The 22837-nt window shown below is 40.8% G+C and overlaps 1 protein-coding gene across 1 annotated transcript; it reads left to right on the forward strand.

Moving 5' to 3' along the window:
• Positions 1-8990: 8990 nt before the first annotated feature.
• Positions 8991-17442, forward strand: LOC117269895 (uncharacterized). Its single transcript, XM_078162002.1, has 3 exons — positions 8991-9254; positions 9384-9788; positions 15919-17442. The coding sequence occupies exons 1-3, from the start codon at positions 9083-9085 to the stop codon at positions 16926-16928; spliced, it is 1587 nt and encodes a 528-aa protein (XP_078018128.1). The 5' UTR covers positions 8991-9082; the 3' UTR covers positions 16929-17442.
• The last annotated feature ends 5395 nt before the right edge of the window (positions 17443-22837 follow it).

Here is a 22837-nt window from a genome sequence, read left to right on the forward strand (position 1 = left end):
TAAGATTGGATAATTTAAGATAAGATAAGATAAGATAAGAGATGAGATAAGGGATGCTAAGCTAAGTTAAATTGAGATAAGATTGGATAAGATAACTCAAGACAAGATAAGATTGGATAATTTAAGATAAGATGAGATAAGATAAGATTGGATAAAATAAGAGATAAGCTATGCTAAGATAAGATAAGAGAAGATAAAAATTTGATTATCTAAGATAAGACTGGGAAAGATAAGCTAAGATAAGATTGGATATGGTAAGATAAGATAAGATAACATAACATTAGAGATAGGCTAAGCTTAGTATAGCTTAGATAAGATTGGATAAAAGAACAGATAAGGTATGCCAAGCTACTTTATAAGCTGATCTGTTGACAGCACCATGGAGTACATCATTTACAGTTTAGTTTGTAGTCAGCTGTGGCTTTGATGCACAGTGAAGATGAGGAAGGAGACGAGCAAGGAGACTCAACATCAAGTGGAGAAGCAGAGCCAGAACAACAGAATAGATGTAACAAGCGCAGAAGTCACACTAAGCGTGTAGACAACCCCAACTTATCAGAGATCTTATCCAGTCTTATCTTTGCTAAGCTTATCTCAGCTTATCTCTTCTCTTATCTTAGCTTAGTTTAGCTTAGCTTAGCTTGGCTTGGCTTGTCTCCTGTCTTATCCTATCTTATATTGTCTTAAATCATCTTATATTATCCAGTCTTAAGTTAGTGTAGCTTAGGTTAGCTTGTCTTATCCAATCTTATCTTATCTTAGCTTAGCTTAGCTTAGCTTGGCTTGGCTTGGCTTGTCTTCTATCTTATCCTATCTTATATTTTCTTAAATGATCTTCTATTATCCAGTCTCAGCTTAGCTTAGGTTAGCTCGTATTTTATTCAATCTTATCTTAGCTGAGCTTATCTCTTATCTTATCTTAGCTTAGCTTAGCTTAGCTTAGCTTGTCTCCTGTCTTATCCTATCTTATATTGTCTTAAATCACCTTATATTATCCAGTCTTAAGTTAGTGTAGCTTAGGTTAGCTTGTCTTATCCAATCTTATCTTATCTTATCTTATCCAGTCTTATCGTAGCGAAACTAAGCTTAGCTTATCTCTAATGTTATGTTATCTTATCATATCTTATCCAATCTTATTTTATCTCTTATCCAATCTTATCTTATCTTAGCAACACAGTTGACGTCACAAGCACAGAAGTCACACTAACTGTGTAGACAACCCTAACTTATCAGAGATTGATCATAATACACAGGTAAAACACCTTTTAAATGTGATACTTCTTGGGAAAGCTTTGAAGTGTGAGTCTCGTTTTACTGCACACCTGAGAGTCCACACAGGAGAGAAGCTGTATTGTTGCAACACATGGAAAAGATTTTCGATATAACAGTCACTTGATTGGCCACATGAGAACCCACACAGGTGAGAAGCCATATTCTTGCAGCACATGTGGGAAAGGATTCTCTCGGCCAACAGATCTGAAAGCTCACACAAGAATCTACACAGGTGAGAGACCATATTCTTGCAAGACCTGTGGAAAAGATTTTGGACAGAGCAATACCTTGTTAGACCACATTAGAAGAGCCCATGTGAGACGCCGTACCTTTGCAAGGTCTGCGGGAAAAGATACTTTAATGGGTCCCATTTAATAAGGCACATGAAATCACATACAGGCAAGTAGCCTTGTATTTCAGAAAACATATAGGAGACAATTCAGTTCTCATGGCTCATGGTTTAAATTCACAGGAACTCAGAGAAGTGAGGAGCCACAGAATAATAGCATGTTGAAAAACACACTTAAAAAACCTCCTAACACCACTTGCCAACTCGGGTGTTGTCTTTTTTTGTGTGTGTGATCTTTATTTTGATATTTTTTTGGTATTTTGTAAATGCATCAACACCGCAGCTGACTACAAACTATAGATGATGTACTCCATGGTGCTGTCAACAGGTCAGCTTATAAAGTAGTAATGAAAAGTGAATGAATATTAATGATCTGTGCCCAAAGACATGTGTTCTCTTTTTTTAACTCATCTATGTATCCAAACACTAAAGCTTTGTATTGTGATGATTTAACAATAATAAACCCTCTAGAGGTGTTGGATCACTTACGTTTTCATCCTGCCTACCAGTTCTTTTTTGTCTGCAGCATTTCTCTGAGCTGTGTATTGTCATGTATTATGGTTGGTAATGTTGATAATTCTGAGAGTAGGTGTTTCTGTGATGATCTGGAGAATGCAAGGATGAGGCCGATCACGGAGTTACGAGCTCGGATCAACATTGGCTACATGCAGAAGCTATGTGTGATCATGAGTGCAGATCCTGGGGGGGACGGGGGGGACATGTCCCCCCCAAATTCTGAAAAACACGAATTGTCCCCCCCAATTCTAAATAGCTTAAATGATTGAAATTGAACAAATGTATACAGTAGTCCTATATACTGGGAGAAAGGGAAGATGATGAGGAGAAGTGGGAATCCGTGAGAGGCGAGAGATGAGAACGTGAGTGGACATAACATGCCTGAGACCCTGAAACTAGAAGTAGCATTAACTAACAGCGAAGCAGTGAAAAGGAGGGTGATGGCTGGTTCCATGTACTACTGGCTGTTTAAGAGAAATAAACAGTAAAGGTAAGCATATGATTCTCTTTGTAGTGCTTTTTGAATGGCTTGGTGATGGTGATGAGCCTCTATGAAATCGTGAAATATACTGGCAATCTCAAGCGCTCTGTGGGCATGATTTGCACACGTGCAATTAAAAAAAAAATCACAACTGATTGTGTTCCCCCCAAACTTGTCATCAGATCTGCACATGTAGTCGAACATGTAGCTGTCCTGGCGGAACATGATCCTCAGGGGTTCTTTGACCTTGTATCCATTGGTCAGTGAAGATGTAAAAATACATACTAACAAACTCTATTTGAATAAAACCCCTAATTTGCAAATGGGTGTCAAAAAACCGCTCAAAATTAAGACACTCCATAACAAGTGTTTCACACATTGTCATGAGCACAGTACTGGAGTTAAATAAAATTTATAGTGTTGGATCAATTATGTCTTCATCTTACAGCAAGTCCTTTTCCCTCCATTTTAAAATTGTATTAATTTATTCATTTATGTTTGCAGCAGCTGCATTTCTCCTGATTGTATATTGTATTGGCTGGTCATGTTGATGAGTTTATTGTCATGAAACTTGTATGTAAATGTCATAATTTGAGGGTTTGAGGGTGTCAAAAACTGCTCAAAGTTGAGATACCTTGAAGACTTTTTGTATTTTACACGTTCAGGATTTGATGGGGACGTAAAATTAAGTGGCGACAGTTCCTCTGCTGAGTTCAACAAATTATATTCGGACAACTCGTCTCTGCACTGATGCTGGTTTGGTTTTAAACAATTAAAGGGCGAACAAAAAAAAAAACAACATACGTCCCACAGTCGGAACTTTTCAGTGCAACATCCGGCAGAAGTAAACAATTTGGCGTGTTGATGTCAGGTCAGTTTGGAGGAGAGGAAGGGTGACATCGAGACGGTTGTGTGAGAGCGAAAATTCAAACTTGTTTGTCAATCCTTGATTAACAATTACACAGTAACTTAGAACGGATAACAACTTTGACATTGGATTGTGGACTTTTGAAGTTGGTTGCTGGTGGGTGGAGTGGGGGTAGAGGCGTGTATCCACCGACGGCCTGTATAGGTCCGGTAGCGCTGCGCTCAGCTGCCTTCGCTGACTAGGCCAGCCAACCAGGCTTTCTGTGTGGGTCCCCATGCCGGGGAAAGGTAGCCAAAGGGGGGGGGGGGGGAAGCGGTGGTGTAAGCCAACAGCTAATAGAAAGGGAGAACAAAAGGGATAGGTCGGACAATGACAGTGAGGGTGAGGTGAGAGACAAAAATTTGAGGAAGAAGCCGAGGCCGGGAGACGAGGGTGGATTCAAGTTTGTGGTTAAGTTTAAGGATAGGAGTGATAAAGGCTTAAACCCACTCAAGTTGTCCGAAGAGATTAAAAACAGAATGGGACCTGTATTGAATGTGATAATGATGTTGAATGGAAATGTGCTAATTTTCTGTAAAACTGAAGCTCAAAGAGAGAAGGCAATGAAAGCTCGCTATTTGCTTAACAGGCCCATTGAATGCTTTATGCTTGACGGCAATATGCAAAATGTGAAGGGAGTAATTTATGTTAGCCCTGACATATCTGAAAGCGCTATAGTTTCTAACCTGCAGAGAGCTGAGATTGAGGCTGCACTCAGGTTTAGAGAGAGAGGGACGGCAGTGTTGCTAACTTTTAAACGACAAGTGAAGGAAATGCCATCAAGAGTGTATTTGGGATTCTTGAGCTTCCAAGTGAGGGAAATACAACCGTAGTCCATTACGCGGTTACAAGTGTCAGCGTTTTGGGCACACAGCAGCTGCTTGCAGAGGAGTTAGGAGGTGTGGAAAGTGTGGAGGTGACCATGAGTTTGCTCAGTGTCAGGCAAGGGAGGCCAAGTGTTGTAACTGTGGGGGAAGCCATACAACCTCCTTCAGGGGTGTGAACATCATGTCATGGCTGTGGAAATTGGAAAAGTTAGAGCTGGGGAGGAAATGTCCTATGCTGAGGCAGTGAGGAAAGTGCGGGGGGCAGAGGAGCATTTGAGGGTGGGGGGTGGGGGGGGGGGGGGCAAGGGCTCTCTATGCTAAACCAGTGGTGGAGGAAGTGGCAGCGCAGGCAATGAAGAAACAGTCATTTCTAGCATTTATGGTAGATGTTCTGTGGGCAGCTAAGAATCAAACGAGGAGGTCAGATATGATCAAAGTAGTGATAGATGCAGCGGAAAGGTTCCTTGAGGAGGTGCAAGTAGGCCCAGAGCAGTTACACACGTTCATGAGACAGAAGGTGGAAACACAAGAGAGGGAAAGAGTTGCAGAAAGGGAAAGAAAGAGTACAGACAGAAGTGAATACTATGAAGAGGGAAGCATGGACGCACATGAGGATGGTGATGATGATGATTAGCCTGCTAATGTTTTACATATTGCAGTGGAATGCAAGAAGTTTAATTGTGAATGGGCAGAACTTAAAAGATTTGTGTACACATTTAAAGATAAACCAGAGATGCTGTGTATTCAGGAGACTTGACTTAAGCCTTGTTTAGACTTTGTGGTGCCGGGATATGAAAGTATCAGACAGGATAGACATGAGAAGTCAGGAGGGGGATGTGCAACGTTCGTAAGGTCAGATGTACAGTATCAGCGGGTGGAAATCAAGTCTTCACTAGAGTGTGTTGTAGTAAGGGTGTGGGAGAAGGATAGATGGGTGAATATTGTGAATTTCTATAATCCATGCTTGCCAATTAATATAAGTGAAATGGAAGAGGTTATGGAGCAAATAGGGGAGCCGGTCATCTGGCTCGGTGACTTTATTGCACACAACCCTCTGTGGGGCAGCAGGGTAAGAGATGGTAACGGGAGCACTGTGGAGGAATTTATGGACAGGTATGGGTTGGTATGTGTGAATGATGGCAGGCCTACTAGGTTTGAGATAAGAACAGGGGCAGTGTCATGCATAGACTTAGCTCTGGCATCTAGTGAGTGGGCAAGGGTGGGAGAATGGGATTCCATGGACAGGTACACATTGGGCAGTGATCACTTTCCTATTTTGTTGAGATTTGGGAAAACATTGTTAATTGAAGAGCAGATGAGGCCAGGTTATTTTGACTACAGCAAGGCAGACTGGAAGACATTTGCAGAGAAGTGTGATCAGGCCCTTGATAGTGTAAAGGGGGAAGGAACAATAGATGAGTGGAGTAATAGTCTTTGTGAAATGCTATTGCATAAAACATATGAGTGTATCCCTATTAAGAAAAACCCCACTGCAAAAGTAAGCGTCCCATGGTGGACTAAAGAATGTGATAAAGCAGTCAGAGGTAGGAATCGAGCATGTAGAACACTGAGAAAGGGCCTGACAGAGAGTAATATGATAGAGTATAAAAGGTTGAGAGCTAAGGCAAGAAGAGTGATTAAGTCTGCAAAAAAGGAGTGCTGGAGGAAGTACTGTGGAGGGTTAGGGGTAGACACTTCAGTGGGAGAAGTATGGGCAGCAGTTCACCGAATGTCAGGGGTAGTGAGGCAGAAGAGAATGCCAGTGTTAGAGGAAGAAGGGGTGGTTGCTACAAGTGATGTAGAGAAGGCAAAGATGTGTGAAAATAAGTTTAAGGCTGTCCATAGTGGTATGAACATTGGGGAGGAGGGTATAAGGAAAAGGAATGAGACATTGAGACACCACATATTCAAACTCAAAGTGGATGATGATAATACTGATGCTGTCAATTTGTACTTCTCAGTGACAGAGCTGTGCAAAGCTATAAAGAATGGGAAGGACAGCACCAGGAAAAGATGGGTTAAGCTATGAAATATTTAAGAATTTAGGAGTGTTAGTGTTGGAGGAAATACTTGCTCTCATTAACAACATATGGAAGGAAGGAATTCTTCCTGCAGCCTGGAAGCAAGCAGTAGTGGTCCCAATTTTAAAACCGGGGAAAGATGCTGTGAAGCCAGGGTCGTACAGACCTATTGCACTTACTGCAGTAATATGCAAAATAATGGTGAGAATGGTGACTGATAGGTTAACGTATAAATTGGAGAAGGAGGGGTGGTTCACTCCAAAGCAAAGTGGGTTTCGTAGAGGTAGGAGCACCATGGACTCGGTGCTTTCACTTGAGTCTGATATAAAGAAGGCCATGGTAAAAAAAAGAGGGACTGATAGCAATGTTTTTAGATATCGAAAAAGCCTATGATATGTTGTGGAAGGAGGGACTAATTGTGAAATTGTATGATGCAGGACTACGAGGATGCTTACTAAACTGGATCCAGGACTTTCTTAAGAACAGGGAAATACAGGTGAGGGTGGGAGGGGCTCTATCTAGCGGCACAGGCATTGAGAATGGAACACCACAGGGAAGCGTAATTAGTCCAGTACTATTCAATATTATGATTAATGACATTTTTAAAGATACTGGGCCTGGGTTTGGTCTCTCTCTGTTCGCAGATGATGGAGCAGTGTGGAAAAACGGGAGGAACATAAAACACTTAACTGAGAGAACACAAGGAGCGATAAATAAAATAATTGACTGGGGAAGCAGGTGGGGCTTTAAGATATCAGTAGAAAAAACAAAGTATGCTGTGTTTGGTAATAAGAAAACTGAATGTCAAGGTTTATCTATGTATGGACAGGCAATTGAGAGGGTAAAAGTATTTAAATTCTTGGGAGTACATTTTGATGAAAGGCTCAAATGGGGAAAACATATTGACAGTATTGTAGGTAAATGTGAAAAGGTTATTAATGTGATGAGGTCTCTCTCTGGAAGTACTTGGGGCGCTGGCCAAGACACGCAAATACTAATAGAGCAATGATAAGATCAAGACTAGATTATGGATGTCTGTGCTATGGTACAGCAGCCAAAACAGCTCTAAAGCGTCTTGATGTAGTGCAAGCAAAGGCATTGAGGGTGTGCTATGGGGCCCTCTGCACCACCCCAATCCCGGTCTTACTGGTTGAAATGGAAGAGACGCCACTGGGAATTCAGAGGACAAAGCTGGCAATGCAGTACATAAATAAACTAAGGGGATGTAAAGGGGAGAATCCAACAAAATCAATCCTGGAGGAGGCATGGGAGTGGGGAGGAGGAAGTGTCAAAAAGGAGTGCTTCATCTTTAAGATCAGTAAGGAAATGGAGGGGCCGGGGTTGGGGGAGGTGGGGGTTGCCCCTATAGTGCACTGGCCAGGTTATTACCATCACCGGAGATAGACCTTAGCATATTGGAATCAATCAAAACAAACGAAAGTACAGCTTATAGTGACCTGGTGGAAAACAGATTAGAAGGCTCCTGGCAACATCATCTTCAAATTTACACAGACGGGTCCCAAGATCCAGAAACAGGGAAGTCAGGTTTTCAATCAATCAGTCAATCAATTTTATTTATAAAGCTCAATATCACAAATCACAATTTGCCTCACTGGGCTTTACAACATACGACATCCCTCTGTCCTTATGACCCTCGCAGCGGATAAGGAAAAACTCCCCAAAAAAAACCCTTTAACAGGGAAAAAAAACGGTTTTGCCTTTTGTATTCCAAGTCTGGGCATAGTAGTGAGCAGGCGACTGTCGGAGGGGGTTTCAGTCTTCACAACAGAGCTGATGGCCATAATGTGGGCATTGGAGTGGGTGGAGGAGGTGCAGCCAGGGCAGGTTGTTATATGCTCAGACTCTGCTGCTGTTTTAATGACTTTGGGGGAAGGCAAGCTGGGAGTCCGTTCAGACCTGGTGGTGCAGCTGTTGGTACAGCTGTATAAAATTGAGAAGGCAGGAGGGGAGGTTGCGTTTCTCTGGGTGCCAGCCCATGTGGGGGTAGAGGGGAACGAGATGGCAGATGGGGCAGCTAAAAGGGCATTGAGGAGGGAGGTGGATGTGAAGGTGGCCATAGGAGTGAATGAGTAAAGGTCCATTATCAGAAGAAGAATTACAGCGGGGTGGCAAGAGCAGTGAGAAAAGGAAAAAAGGGGAGACATTACTTTAGTATTCAGAACAATGTTAAAAAGGTGCAGAACTATTTGGGGTCAGAGAGGATGCATATGGTGACCATGACAAGGCTGAGACTGGGGCACTGTGGGCTGGCCTGGGACCTGTTAAAAATTGGAAAACACAAGGACGGACTCTGTGAAGCCTGCAAGAAACAACAAACTGTGAGGCATGTCCTCATGGAGTGCAGCCAGTACACAGAAGAGCGAAAGAGGATGTATGAAGAAGTGTCAGGCCAGCCTGCAAGGGATATTACATTAAAGAGCCTCCTGAATCCCACTGAAAACCAGCCAAGGGCTGTGAAAGCAGTCCTTGAGTTCATCGCCGCTACAGGATTACACTTGTGGAAATGGAATTAAGTGCATTATAGACTCAACCTGTGGGAGGCAGCAATGTGCCACAAGGCATCTAGACTGCCGGAAACTACAAGAAGAAGAAGAAGAAGAAGTAGTAAACGATTTAAACGCACCAGTCGCGAGGGAATTTAAGCAGGTTTGTCCATGAGGACATGACTGTAATTGTGACAAAGCAACAATGCCTTCAGTTGAGTATTTGAGAGGGTTTGTCAGCGAGAGACTAACTGCTGCTGCTGAAGAAATATTGGGAGTTTTTGAGAAAACTATCGTCGAGTACGAGAAAGAGATCGACCGTCAGCGCAGACTGTTGGATATAGCTTGGAAACCGGAAGTAAGGTTATACAGGACAGGTGTGTAGCACTTTATTATTTTAATACCACAAAAGAGAAGACTAATATTTATAAAACCAGCTCGCATGTGAGCATTTTCTTGTTTGCCATCAGAGTAATATGTGTCCCTTTTGTTGTGTGTCCCTCCAGAGCTCCCACAGCAAGATGTGTGTAAGGAGGAGGAGGTTGTCGCTGAGCAGCAGCTCTGTATTGAGGAGAGGAAGTCCAGTGTGGACCAAGAGGAGCCAGAGCCTCCACAGATTAAAGAGGAAGAGGAGGAAGTGTGCAGCAGTCAGGAGGGAGAGCAGCTTGAAGTGAAGCAGGAGACTGAGACCTTTCTAGTGACTCCTAATGATGAGGAAAGTGAGCAGCAGCTCCTCTGTCACAGCTCTCATGGAGCTGAGAGTGAAGATGAGAAAGGAGACGAGCAAGGAGACTCAACATCAAGTGGAGAAGCAGAGCCAGAACAACAGAATAGACGTCAGAAGCGCAGAAGTCACACTAAGCGTGTAGACAACCCCAACTTATCAGAGATTGATCATAATACTCACACAGGTAAAACACCTTTTAAATGTGACACTTGTGGGAAAAGTTTCAAGTTTAAGTCTCAATTTGATAGACACCTGAGAATCCACACAGGAGAGAAGCCGTTTTGTTGCAACACATGTGGAAAAGATTTCCGATGTAAGAGCCACTTGATTGGCCACATGACAACCCACACAGGTGAGAAGCCATTTCCTTGCAACACATGTGGTAAAACATTCAGTCATATGTCAGCTCTAAACACTCACAACAGAGTCCACACAGGTGAGAAGCCGTATTGTTGCAAAACATGTGGGAAAACATTCAATCAAATGTCAACTTTGAACGTTCATAAAAGAATCCACACAGGTGAGAAGCCGTATTCTTGCAACACCTGTGGGAAAACATGCTCTCGGAAAAATGATTTGAAAGTTCATGCAAGAACCCACACAGGAGAGAAGCCATATTCTTGTAGCACATGTGGGAAAGGATTTTCTCGGACAACAGATTTGAAAGCTCATGCTCATAGAATCCACATAGGTGAGAAGCCATTTCCTTGTAAGACATGTGGAAAAAACTTCAGATTCAGTAATCAATTGTTGGTCCACATTGGAAGAGCCCACACCAGGGAGAAGCCTTAACTTTGCAAGATCTGAGGGAAAAGATACTTTGAGTGTCATTTGATAAACCACATGAAATCACATACAGGCAAGTAGCCTTGTATTTCAGAAATCATATTGGAGACGATTCAGTTCTGGTGGCTCATGGTTAAACCACACAAGAAGTCAAAGAAGTGAGGAACCACAGAATTGCAGCACATTGAAAAACATACTTGGAAAAACCTCTTGACACCTCATGTCAACTGGAGACCTGTCTTTTTTTGTCTCCCACATTTATTTTGATATTTTTGTGGTATTTTGTAAATGCATCAACGCCACAGCTGACTACAAACTAAACTGTAGATGATGTACTCCATGGTGCTGTCAACAGATCAGCTTATAAAGTAGTAATGAAAAGTGAATGAATATTAATGATCTGTGCCCAAAGACATGTGTTCTCTTTTTTAACTCATCTACAGTACAGGCCAAAAGTTTGGACACACCTTCTCATTCAATGCGTTTTCTTTATTTTCATGACTATTTACATTGTAGATTCTCACTGAAGGCATCAAAACTATGAATGAACACATGTGGAGTTATGTACTTAACAAAAAAAGGTGAAATAACTGAAAACATGTTTTATATTCTAGTTTCTTCAAAATAGCCACCCTTTGCTCTGATTACTGCTTTGCACACTCTTGGCATTCTCTCAATGAGCTTCAAGAGGTAGTCACCTGAAATGGTTTCCACTTCACAGGTGTGCCTTATCAGGGTTAATCAGTGGAATTTCTTGCTTTATCAATGGGGTTGGGACCATCAGTTGTGTTGTGCAGAAGTCAGGTTAATACACAGCCGACAGCCCTATTGGACAACTGTTAAAATTCATATTATGGCAAGAACCAATCAGCTAACTAAAGAAAAACGAGTGGCCATTATTACTTTAAGAAATGAAGGTCAGTCAGTCTGGAAAATTGCAAAAACTTTAAATGTGTCCCCAAGTGGAGTCGCAAAAACCATCAAACGCTACAACGAAACTGGCACACATGAGGACCGACCCAGGAAAGGAAGACCAAGAGTCACCTCTGCTTCTGAGGATAAGTTCATCCGAGTCACCAGCCTCAGAAATCGCAAGTTAACAGCAGCTCAGATCAGAGACCAGATGAATGCCACACAGAGTTCTAGCAGCAGACCCATCTCTAGAACAACTGTTAAGAGGAGACTGCGCGAATCAGGCCTTCATGGTCAAATAGCTGCTAGGAAACCACTGCTAAGGAGAGGCAACAAGCAGAAGAGATTTGTTTGGGCCAAGAAACACAAGGAATGGACATTAGACCAGTGGAAATCTGTGCTTTGGTCTGATGAGTCCAAATTTGAGATCTTTGGTTCCAACCGCCGTGTCTTTGTGAGACGCAGAAAAGGTGAACGGATGGATTCCACATGCCTGGTTCCCACTGTGAAGCATGGAGGAGGAGGTGTGATGGTGTGGGGGTGTTTTGCTGGTGACACTGTTGGGGATTTATTCAAAATTGAAGGCACACTGAACCAGCATGGCTACCACAGCATCCTGCAGCGACATGCCATCCCATCCGGTTTGCGTTTAGTTGGACCATCATTTATTTTTCAACAGGACAATGACCCCAAACACACCTCCAGGCTGTGTAAGGGCTATTTGACCTAGAAGGAGAGTGATGGAGTGCTGCGGCAGATGACCTGGCCTCCACAGTCACCGGACCTGAACCCAATCGAGATGGTTTGGGGTGAGCTGGACCGCAGAGTGAAGGCAAAGGGGCCAACAAGTGCTAAACACCTCTGGGAACTCCTTCAAGACTGTTGGAAAACCATTTCAGGTGACTACCTCTTGAAGCTCATGGAGAGAATGCCAAGAGTGTGCAAAGCAGTAATCAGAGCAAAGGGTGGCTATTTTGAAGAAACTAGAATATAAAACATGTTTTCAGTTATTTCACCTTTTTTTGTTAAGTACATAACTCCACATGTGTTCATTCATAGTTTTGATGCCTTCAGTGAGAATCTACAATGTAAATAGTCATGAAAATAAAGAAAACACATTGAATGAGAAGGTGTGTCCAAACTTTTGGCCTGTACTGTATGTATCCAAACACTAAAGCTTTGTATTGTGATGATTTAACAATAATAAACCCTCTAGAGGTGTTGGATCACTTACGTTTTCATCCTGCCTACCAGTTCTTTTTTTGTCTGCAGCATTTCTCTGAGCTGTGTATTGTCATGTATTATGGTTGGTAATGTTGATAACTCTATTTGCATAAAACCCCTAATTTGCAAATGGTTGTCAAAAACTGTTCAAAATTAAGCCTTCTATAACAAATGTTTCACACATTGTCATGAGCACAGTACTGGAGTTAAATGAAATTTCCACCTTTGAGGTTTTGATGAGGACCTTAAATTCAGTCAGGGGGGTAAATGACAACCCAACACAACAGCTCCTATGCTTAGTTTAACTATAGCAGGAAGCCTCTGCTCTGTTACTTTTGCCTATATTATCTTAGCTTAGACAAGCTTAGCTTAGCTTAGCTTATTTCTTATCCAATCTTATCTTATGTCATCTCATCCTAGCTTAGCTTGGCGTAGCTTAGCTCAGCTTGTATCTTATCTTGTCCTATCTTATATTGTCTTAAATTATTTTATCCAATTTTATTTTAGCTAAGGTGATCTCAGCTCATCTCTTATCTCAGCTTGGCTTAGGTTGTCTTATTGTATCGTATTTTATATTGTCTTAAATTATCTTGTATTATCCAGTCCTAGCTTGGCTTTCCTTAGCGTACCTCATCTCTTATCCAATCTTATCTTATGTTATCGTATTTTATCTTGTCCAGTCTTACCTTAGTTAAACTAAGCTTAGCTTATCTCTAATCTTATCTTATCTTACCTTATCCAATCTTAGCTTATCTCATCCAATCTTAGCTTATCTTATCTTATCTCTTGTCTTGTCTTATCTTATCTTAAATTATCCAATCTTATCTTGTCTTAGCTCAGTTTATCTCTTATTTTATCCAATCTTATATCAATTTAGCTTAGCTTATCTTAGTTTAACTTTCATCTCATCTCATCTCATCCAATGTTATATTACCCAATCTTATGTCTTATCTTAAAACCCAAAGTTTTTGAAATGATTGTTGCTAATTCCTTTAGAGAGTCTGAACAGAAGGACAAGAGCAGAAAATATGGACATGGTCAACCATGATTTCTCCACATTCCTTCCAGCAGCATAGCTGGGTGACAGTTTGTTTAAACATCTGTTTGGGCGTGATGAAAAAGTGGATCAGGTTTTTCCAGCACAGTGTCTCCAGGTCTGAGAGTTAGAAAAGCTTTGTATGTTGATGATTTCAATTAACAAACCCTCTAGTGTTGGATCAATAATGTTTTCATCTCATAGCGAGTCCTTTTCCCTCCTTTTTAAAATTGTATTTCATTCATTCATTTATGTTTGCAGCAGTGGCATTTCTCCTAATTGTATATTGTATTGGCTGGTCATGTTGATGAGTTTATTGTCATGAAACTTGTATGTAAATGTCATAATTTGAGGGTGGGTGTCAAAAACTGCTCAAAGTTGAGACACCTTGACTACTTTGTGTATTTTACACGTTCAGGATTTGATGGGGACATAAAATTAAGTGGCGACAGCATAGACATATATACATAGAGGCCGCATCGAGTGGCTGAGCGCGTCCTCGCCGGCCGCCATCTTGGATGGGTCTCGCTTCGCCTCCACAGTGCATTCACTTCTGTTGAGGAAGGATCTGTATGCACAAGTAAAATAGAATAACTCACTGAATTTTCAACTGATTTTCACGGGGTTTGGTTTGTTACAAACGGCACACATGTAGTTATGATACAGGATGCTTTCGTACATTAAAAATGCGAGATTTCATGCTGTAATACTTTCTGCAAATAGCAACAGCATGTTATTTAGGTCACAACACAGTTCTTTTATTCACCTCAACCCCAGAGTGGGATGGAGATATATATATATATATATAGAGAGAGAGAGAGAGAGAGAGACATATATATATGTATGTATAGGCTATACTGTATATACTGTAAAAACACAATATACACACAATATACACAATACAAAACATAGTATAGTATATTAATAATATAGCATATTAATAAATTTATTAATATATTTTAATAAAGAAAAAGCTTGATTGTTGATGGAGTTTATTTCTCACACACACTCACTCTCTTTTATACCCACAGCCATCAGACTTAATAATTCTTTGTTAAATAGATGATCTTACAGACTTCTTTGAAAATTCCTTTGGGGATTAATAAAGTTCTTCTTATTCTTATTACACTGACTGCTGTGATCCCTCAAAAGTAGTAAAAAAAAACATTTTCAATATTTACATAAACACTGAAATTAATTTTGGTATTGGTATTATAACTATGAAAATAGGACTGTGGTCAAGATAATTTGAAAAAAGATACAGAAGGATGAGCATCAGGGGATATTTGCAGCACAGCTGGTGGAAAAGTGAATATGTGCACAAAGGTGTGTCATACATAATATGCTATACTGTGTTTTGTATTGTGTATATTGTGTTTACACAGTATATAAATACTGTGCGTGTGTGTGTGTGTGTGTGTGTATAAATATATATATATATATATATATATATATATATATATATATATATATATATATATCCCACTCTGGGGTTGAGGTGAATAAAAGAACTGTGTTGTGACCTAAATAACATGATGTTGCGATCTGCATAAAGTATTAAAGCATGAAATCCCGTATTTTTAATGTACGAAAGCATCCTGTATTATAACTACATGTGTGCCGTTTGTAACAAACCAAACCGCGTGAAAATCAGTTAAAAATTCAGTGAGTTATTCTATTTTACTTGTGCATACAGCTCCTTCCTCAATAGAAGTGAATGCACTGTGGAGGCGAAGCGAGACCCATCCAAGATGGCGGCCGGCGAGGACGCGCTCAGGCACTCGATGCGGCCTCTATGTATATATGTCTATGGGCGACAGTTCCTCTGCTGAGTTCAACAAATTATATTCGGACAACTCGTCTCTGCACTGATGCTGGTTTGGTTTTAAACAATTAAAGGGGGAACAAAAAAAAAACAACACACGCCCCACAGTCGGAACTTATCAGTGTAACACCAGCGGAAGTAAACAATTTAAACGCACCAGTCGCGAGGGAATTTAAGCAGGTTTGTCCATGAGGAAAAGTTGGAGTGACTGTAATTGTGATGAAGCAACAATGTCTTCAGTTGAGTATTTGAGAGTGTTTGTCAGCGAGAGACTAACTGCTGCTGCTGAAGAAATATTGGGAGTTTTTGAGAAAACTATCGTCGAGTACGAGAAAGAGATCGACCGTCAGCGCAGACTGTTGGATATAGCTTGGAAACCGGAAGTAAGGTTATACAGGACAGGTGAGTAGCACTTTATTATTTTAATACCACAAAAGAGAAGACTAATATTTATAAAACCAGCTCGCATGTGAGCATTTTCTTGTTTGCCATGAGAGTAGTATGTGTTCCTTCTGTTGTGTGTCCCTCCAGAGCTCCCACAGCAAGATGTGTGTAAGGAGGAGGAGGTTGTCGCTAAGCAGCAGCTCTGTATTGAGGAGAGGAAGTCCAGTGTGGACCAAGAGGAGCCAGAGCCTCCACAGATTAAAGAGGAAGAGGAGGAAGTGTGCAGCAGTCAGGAGGGAGAGCAGCTTGTAGTGAAGCAGGAGACTGAGACCTTTCTAGTGACTCCTAGTGATGAGGAAAGTGAGCAGCAACTCCTCTGTCACAGCTCTCATGGAGCTGAGAGTGAAGATGAGAAAGGAGACGAGCAAGGAGACTCAACATCAAGTGGAGAAGCAGAGCCAGAACAACAGAATAGACGTCAGAAGCGCAGAAGTCACACTAAGCGTGTAGACAACCCCAACTTATCAGAGATTGATCATAATACTCACACAGGTAAAAAACCTTTTAAATGTGACACTTGTGGGAAAGCTTTCAAGTTTAAGTGTCATTTTAATGCACACCTGAGAATCCACACAGGAGAGAAGCCATATTGTTGTAACATCTGTGGGAAAACATTCAGTCATATGTCAACTCTGAACGTTCATAAAAGAATCCACACAGGTGAGAAGCCGTATTGTTGCAACACATGTGGAAAAGTTTACCGATATAGAAGCCACTTGACTGGCCACATGAAAATCCACACAGGAGAGAAGCCATATTCTTGCAACACCTGTGGGAAAACATGCTCTCGGAAAAATGATTTGAAAGTTCATGCAAGAATCCACACGGGTGAGAAGCCATATTCTTGTAGCACATGTGGGAAAGGATTTTCTCGGACAACAGATTTGAAAGCTCATGCAAGAATCCACACAGGTGAGAAGCCATTTTCTTGCGAGACATGTGGAAATAACTTCAGATTCAGTAATCAATTGTTAGTCCATATGAGAATCCACACAGGTGAGAAGCCGTATACTTGCAAGACATGTGGAAAGGATTTCAGACGCAGTTGTCATTTGTTGGTCCACACAAGAAGAGCCCACACCAGTGAGAAGCCTTAACTTTGCAAGATCTGCAGGAAAAGATACTTTGATGAGTCTTATTTGATAAACCACATGAAATCACATACAGGCAAGTAGCCTTGTATTTCAAAAATCATATTGGAGATGATTCAGTTCTGGTGGCTCATGGTTAAACCACACAAGAAGTCAAAGAAGTGAGGAGCCACAGAATTGCAGCACATTGAAAAACATGAAAAACCTCTTGACACCTCATGTCAACTGGAGACCTGTCTTTTTTTGTCTGCTACATTTAATTTGGTATTTTTTGGTATTTTGTAAATGCATCAACGCCACAGCTGACTACAAACTAAACTGTAGATGATGTACTCCATGGTGCTGTCAACAGATCAGCTTATACAGTAGTAATGAAAAGTGAATGAATATTAATGATCTGTGCCCAAAGACATGTGTTCTCTTTTTTTAACTCATCTATTTATCCAAACACTAAAGTTTTGTGTTGTGATGATTTAACAATAATAAACCCTCTAGAGGTGTTGGATCACTTACGTTTTCATCCTGCCTACCAGTTCTTTTTTTGTCTGCAGCATTTCTCTGAGCTGTGTATTGTCATGTATTATGGTTGGTAATGTTGATAACTCTGTTTGCATAAAACCCCTAATTTGCAAATGGTTGTCAAAAACTGCTTACAATATGTCTGTAGAGGAGCGCTTCCAGGACTCAAATTGTTTGCTTGAGGTGCTCTTTGGGTGGGACAATCATATATAGCAAAACTCATGAAATTCCAAGGCACTCTCTTTGGAAAAATTAAAAAGCCTTTATTGTTATGGCTTGGTCATCTTAAACCTTTAAAAACTCTGACGCATTTTGGCATACAAGCCCTCGTCAGGGAGTCAAACAGTTTTCAAACTGGAAAAGACTTCCTTAAAAGCTTTCAAACCAGCAATCAGAGGCCTCCACTTGGCAGAAGCAGGTTTAGGGTTGTAGTACTATACAAAGACCACTAGATGTCCTCAATAGAACAGAATTTTCATGACTACATACAAAGGTTACATACAATGCATGCATCACTACAATACATATTAAAGTCAAAGGTATGGCAGGGCTCAACAATAAGGATTGCCCGATTGCCCGGGGCAAGTAAAACTCAAGGTCGGGCATGTAAACTAGCAACTCACTTGCCCGATTGGGCAAGTTGCTAAAAATAGTAAAAGTTAATAACTAATTGATAAAATAAATGTATTTTAAAACGTGCTCTTCTGCTCTGATGCAGCGGCCTCTCTGCCTGAAGTCACAGGCACACGTAACAATGTCCTGCCCACAGCCCCCATTGATATTATTTTGCGCGACGAACGCTTCATATAATAACATAACAATATACTATTTATGGTGTTATGTCATCGTGTCATTTCTGTCTCTACATGGTCACGCGTTAACAATTCTCCTCTGCTCTCCGTATCGCGCACGGCGGAGTTCCGCCACACACACAGGTGAGCACGCTAGAGCGGCTCGGGCCGCATTTTCCTGACCAAACCTGACCCCGAGCCCGGTGCAGTTTGTCAGCTGACAAAGTTATTGAAATGGACACTGTGTAAATAACCACCAACAGACTGCTGTTACGCACAGACAAACAGCTGCTCGCACGGCAGCGCAGCACGGCACTCCTGCTGAGTTTGTGTTGCGTTCAGGCGTTGTCACGTAAATAACAACTTCCAACACTTAAATAGGTCATAGTACAAAACAGCAGCATGTCATGTGACTTTTTACTTTTATTATATTCAATACAATTGTATGTTCCTAAATCTTGAGACACATCATATGTAAGCTAGACAGACATTTCACCTGCTCATTACTCTGCACACATGTACTGTATGTACTTAGTCCTAAAGAGCCCTTCTGGTGCCAGTAGATACATAGAAACATCCCAGCAGGCTGTGCTTTGCAAGCATACAAAAAAGTTTCACGCATGCGTGTGCTTCACCTCCGCTGCTACAACTCCATCCTAGGGGAAACACTGCTGTGTGCGTTTTGTGCAACAGGTGGATGTGGTAGTCTACCGGTAGAGTAGAGAGAGAGCTAAGTAGCGTTGAAGTAGAGTAGAGCAGGGCAGAGAGATGGAAGCAAAATATATTAAACCCAGTGTTAATGCAGCAGAACTGGAGAGAGGGGTGAAAAATAAATAGAGGTGGACATGGCTCAAGTAGGGCGCAAAATTATAGACGGAAAACGATTAACAAATTTTTCACTTTAAGCCCTGACACTGTCATATTTGTGTAGGAATTAAGCTACAATACATGACATATGTTGTTTTAATTAATAAATACAGTGTGAATAAAGATTACATAACATAAAAATAACTGCAGTCTTTGTTAATTGATAGCCGCTTAAAGTAAACAGTTTTTATAGGGCAAGTAAAAACTGACTTAGGGCAAGTAGATCTCTGACCAACTTGCCCGACCGGGCAAGTGAAAAAAAACCTTAGCGTTGAACCCTGTATGGTTTACAAGTCGACAAAAAACAACAAACAGCAAAGGAAGAGGAGAACGCGGAGAGGCAGAAAGAAACTGGGAACCCAGATGGACACGGAGCAGAACCAGACACGAGTCGTAATCAACATCTCTGGCAAAGCCCTGTCTGAAGAGAGCTTCCTATGACATTGAAATTTTATTCAAGCATAAAAGAGCACCCAGGCAAAGTAATCTGTCTCACACTGAAAAGAAGGCTTTGGAAACACTATCCAAAGACAGTGATCTAGTAATTAAAAATTCAGTTAAAGGTGGTGCTATAGTAATTTGGGGAAAGGACATGTATGTAAAAGAGGCTTTCCATCAGTTAAACAACACAGAGTTTTATCAACCACTGACATTTAACCCTACTGAGTCTCTTAAAGAGGAACTGAGACAACTACTACATGTGGCCAAAAACAATGACTGGATCTCTGAATCTGAACTTGGTTTCTTGTGGAATGAAAACCCAAGAGTGGCATCATTCTACATGCTACCCAAGATCCATAAGTGTGTTGAGAACCCTCCAGGGAGACCTGTGATCTCTGGAAATGACAGTCTCACTGAACCAGTCTCTAAGTACATTGACTGTTTTATCAAACCTCTTTTGCCTTCACTTCTGGCATTTGTCCAAGACACCACAGATGTTCTGAATAAGATCACACAACTACAAAATAGTGGCTCTGACACATATCTAGTCACTATAGAAGCATTGTACACTAACATTGAACACACACACAGGGTCTTGCAGCTCTGACACATTTTTTGAGTAAGAGACCTGAGTCGGAAATGCCACCCACTGATTTCTTACTGTCATTAACTGAATGGACATTGAATAATAATGTCTTCATCTTCCAGGATAAGACTTTCAAACAGATAAAAGGTTGTCCCATGGGGGCCTGCTACAGCCCATCATATGCAGGTCTGTTTCTGGGAAAGTGGGAAGAAGACTTTGTCTTGAATCAGGAAAAGAATGCGTACTTCAAATGCATTGTCTGGTGGGGACGTTTAATTGATGATGTTTGTTTGTTTTGGACTGGGTCAGAGGCAGAGTTGAAAGATTTTCATGCTTTTTTGAATGGCATTCATCCCAACATTAAACTGTCTGTGGAATATAGTAAAGATTGTATTAATTTCCTTGACCTGACTATCTTTAAAGACAATCATGGTGCCCTACACACTTCAGTATTTAGAAAACCTACTGACGGGAACACCATTCTGCATGCTAAAAGCTTCCACCCTAAGTGGCTGAAGGAAAATGTTCTTTATGGGCAATTCCAGAGAGTCAGGAGAATTTGTGACCAAGATAATGCTTTTGAGTGTAAAGCACAAGAGATGATGTCACGTTTTAAGGAACGGGGTTACGAAAGCACAACTCTCCAGAAAGCATCCACCAGGGCCAAACATGCAGACAGGGCATCACTTCTACAAAGAAATCCACCTAAGCCAACAAAAGACAGGCCCATTTTTGTCACTACATATAGTACAGAGGCAGAACAAATTAAGAGAATGATAAGAAAAAATTGGGGTATTATTGAAAGTGATGATGTGGTCGGCCAGATGTTTCCTGAGTCACCTCTGGTCACCTTCAGGAGATGTCCTACGATTCGAGACAAACTGGTCCACAGCCATTTGAAACCAGAAGGCCAACAAACGTGGTTGGGATCTAAGCCCAAAGGGTCTTACAAATGTCAACGCTGCAATCATTGTACAAATGTATTACAGACCAAAACCTTTGGTGATGTTGTATCCCAAAAACAATTTACCATTAAGCATTTCATAAACTGTAAAACTGTATTTGTTATATATATATATATATATATACTGGAATGCCCTGACTGCAAAGTGTTTTATATAGGAAGAACAAAGAGACGTTTGCAGGACAGACTGGCTGAACATAAATTTGCAATCCGCACAGGCAACATGAACTATCCTATGGCGAGGCACTACATGGAGCAGCATAATAGTGACCCATCCACCATACAGGCATGTGGGATTGACCATATACCACAGTCACTAAGGAAAGGAGACGGGCAAAAACAACTAAACCAGAGAGAAAGTTTCTGGATTGACAAACTGCAGGCTACTAGATACCCAGGCCTGAACGAAGTACTTGATTTTAGTGTCTTCCTTTGATTAACTGTGTTTTTTCTATGGTGTTTGGTTTGTTGTTTTTTGTCGACCTGTAAACCATATGTATTGTAGTGATGCATGCGTTGTATGTAACCTTTGTATGTAGTCATGAAAAGTCTGTTCTATTGAGGACATCTAGTGGTCTTTGTATAGTACTACAAACCTAAACCTGCTTCTGCCAAGAGGAGGCCTCTGATTGCTGGTTTGAAAGCTTTTAAGGAAGTCTTTTCCAGTTTGAAAACTGTTTGACTCCCTGACGAAGGCTTGTATGCCGAAACGTGTCGTAATTTTGAAAGGTTTAAGATGACCAAGCTATAACAATAAAGGCTTTTTAATTTTTCTAAAGAGAGTGCCTTGGAGTTTCCTGAGTTTAGCTCCTATGCTTAGTTTAACTACAGCAGGAAGCCTCTGTTCTGTTACTGTTGCCTATCTTATCTTAGCTTATCCAATCTTATCTTAGCTTAGCCAAGTGTACCTTAGCTCAGCTTATCTCTCATCCAAATTTATCTTATCTTATCTCATCCTAGTTTAGCTTGGCATAGCTTAGCTCAGCTTGTCTCTTATCTTGTCCTATATTGTCTTAAATTATCTTATCATATCCAATCTTATCTCAGCTAATTTCTTATGTTAGCTTATCTTATCCAATCTTAGCTTAGTTTGGCTTAGCGTACCTCATCTTTTATCCAATCTTATCTTATCTTATCTTATCGTATTTTATCTTGTCCATTCTTATCTTAGCTAAACTAAGCTTAGCTTCTCTCTAATGTTATGTTATGTTATGTTATCTTATCTTACCTTATCCAATCTTATCTTCGCTTATCTCATCCAATCTTAGCTTAGTTTATCTTATCTCTTGTCTTGTCTTGTCTTATCTTAAATTATCTTAGATTATCTTATCTTAAATTATCCAATTTTATCTTGTCTTCGCTCAGTTTATCTCTTATTTTATCCAGCCTTATCTAGGCTTATGTTATTTTATCTTATCCAATCTTATATCAATTTAACTTATCTTATTTTAGATTATATTTCATCTCATCTCATCTCATCTTGTCTAATCCAGTGTTATATTATCCAATCTTATCTCTCATTTTAAAAACAAAAGTTTTTGAAATGATTGTTGCTAATTCCTTTCAGAGAGTCTGAACAGAAGGACAAGACCAGAAAATATGGACATGGTCAACCATGATTTCTCCACATTCCTTCCAGCAGCATGTGACAGTTTGTTTAAACATCTGTTTGGGCGTGATAAAACAGTGAATCGAGTTTTTCCAGCACAGTGTCTCCAGGTCTGAGAGTTAGAAAAGCTTTGTATGT

Source organism: Epinephelus lanceolatus, chromosome 19, assembly GCF_041903045.1.
Source record: "Epinephelus lanceolatus isolate andai-2023 chromosome 19, ASM4190304v1, whole genome shotgun sequence".
NCBI lineage: Eukaryota > Metazoa > Chordata > Actinopteri > Perciformes > Serranidae > Epinephelus > Epinephelus lanceolatus.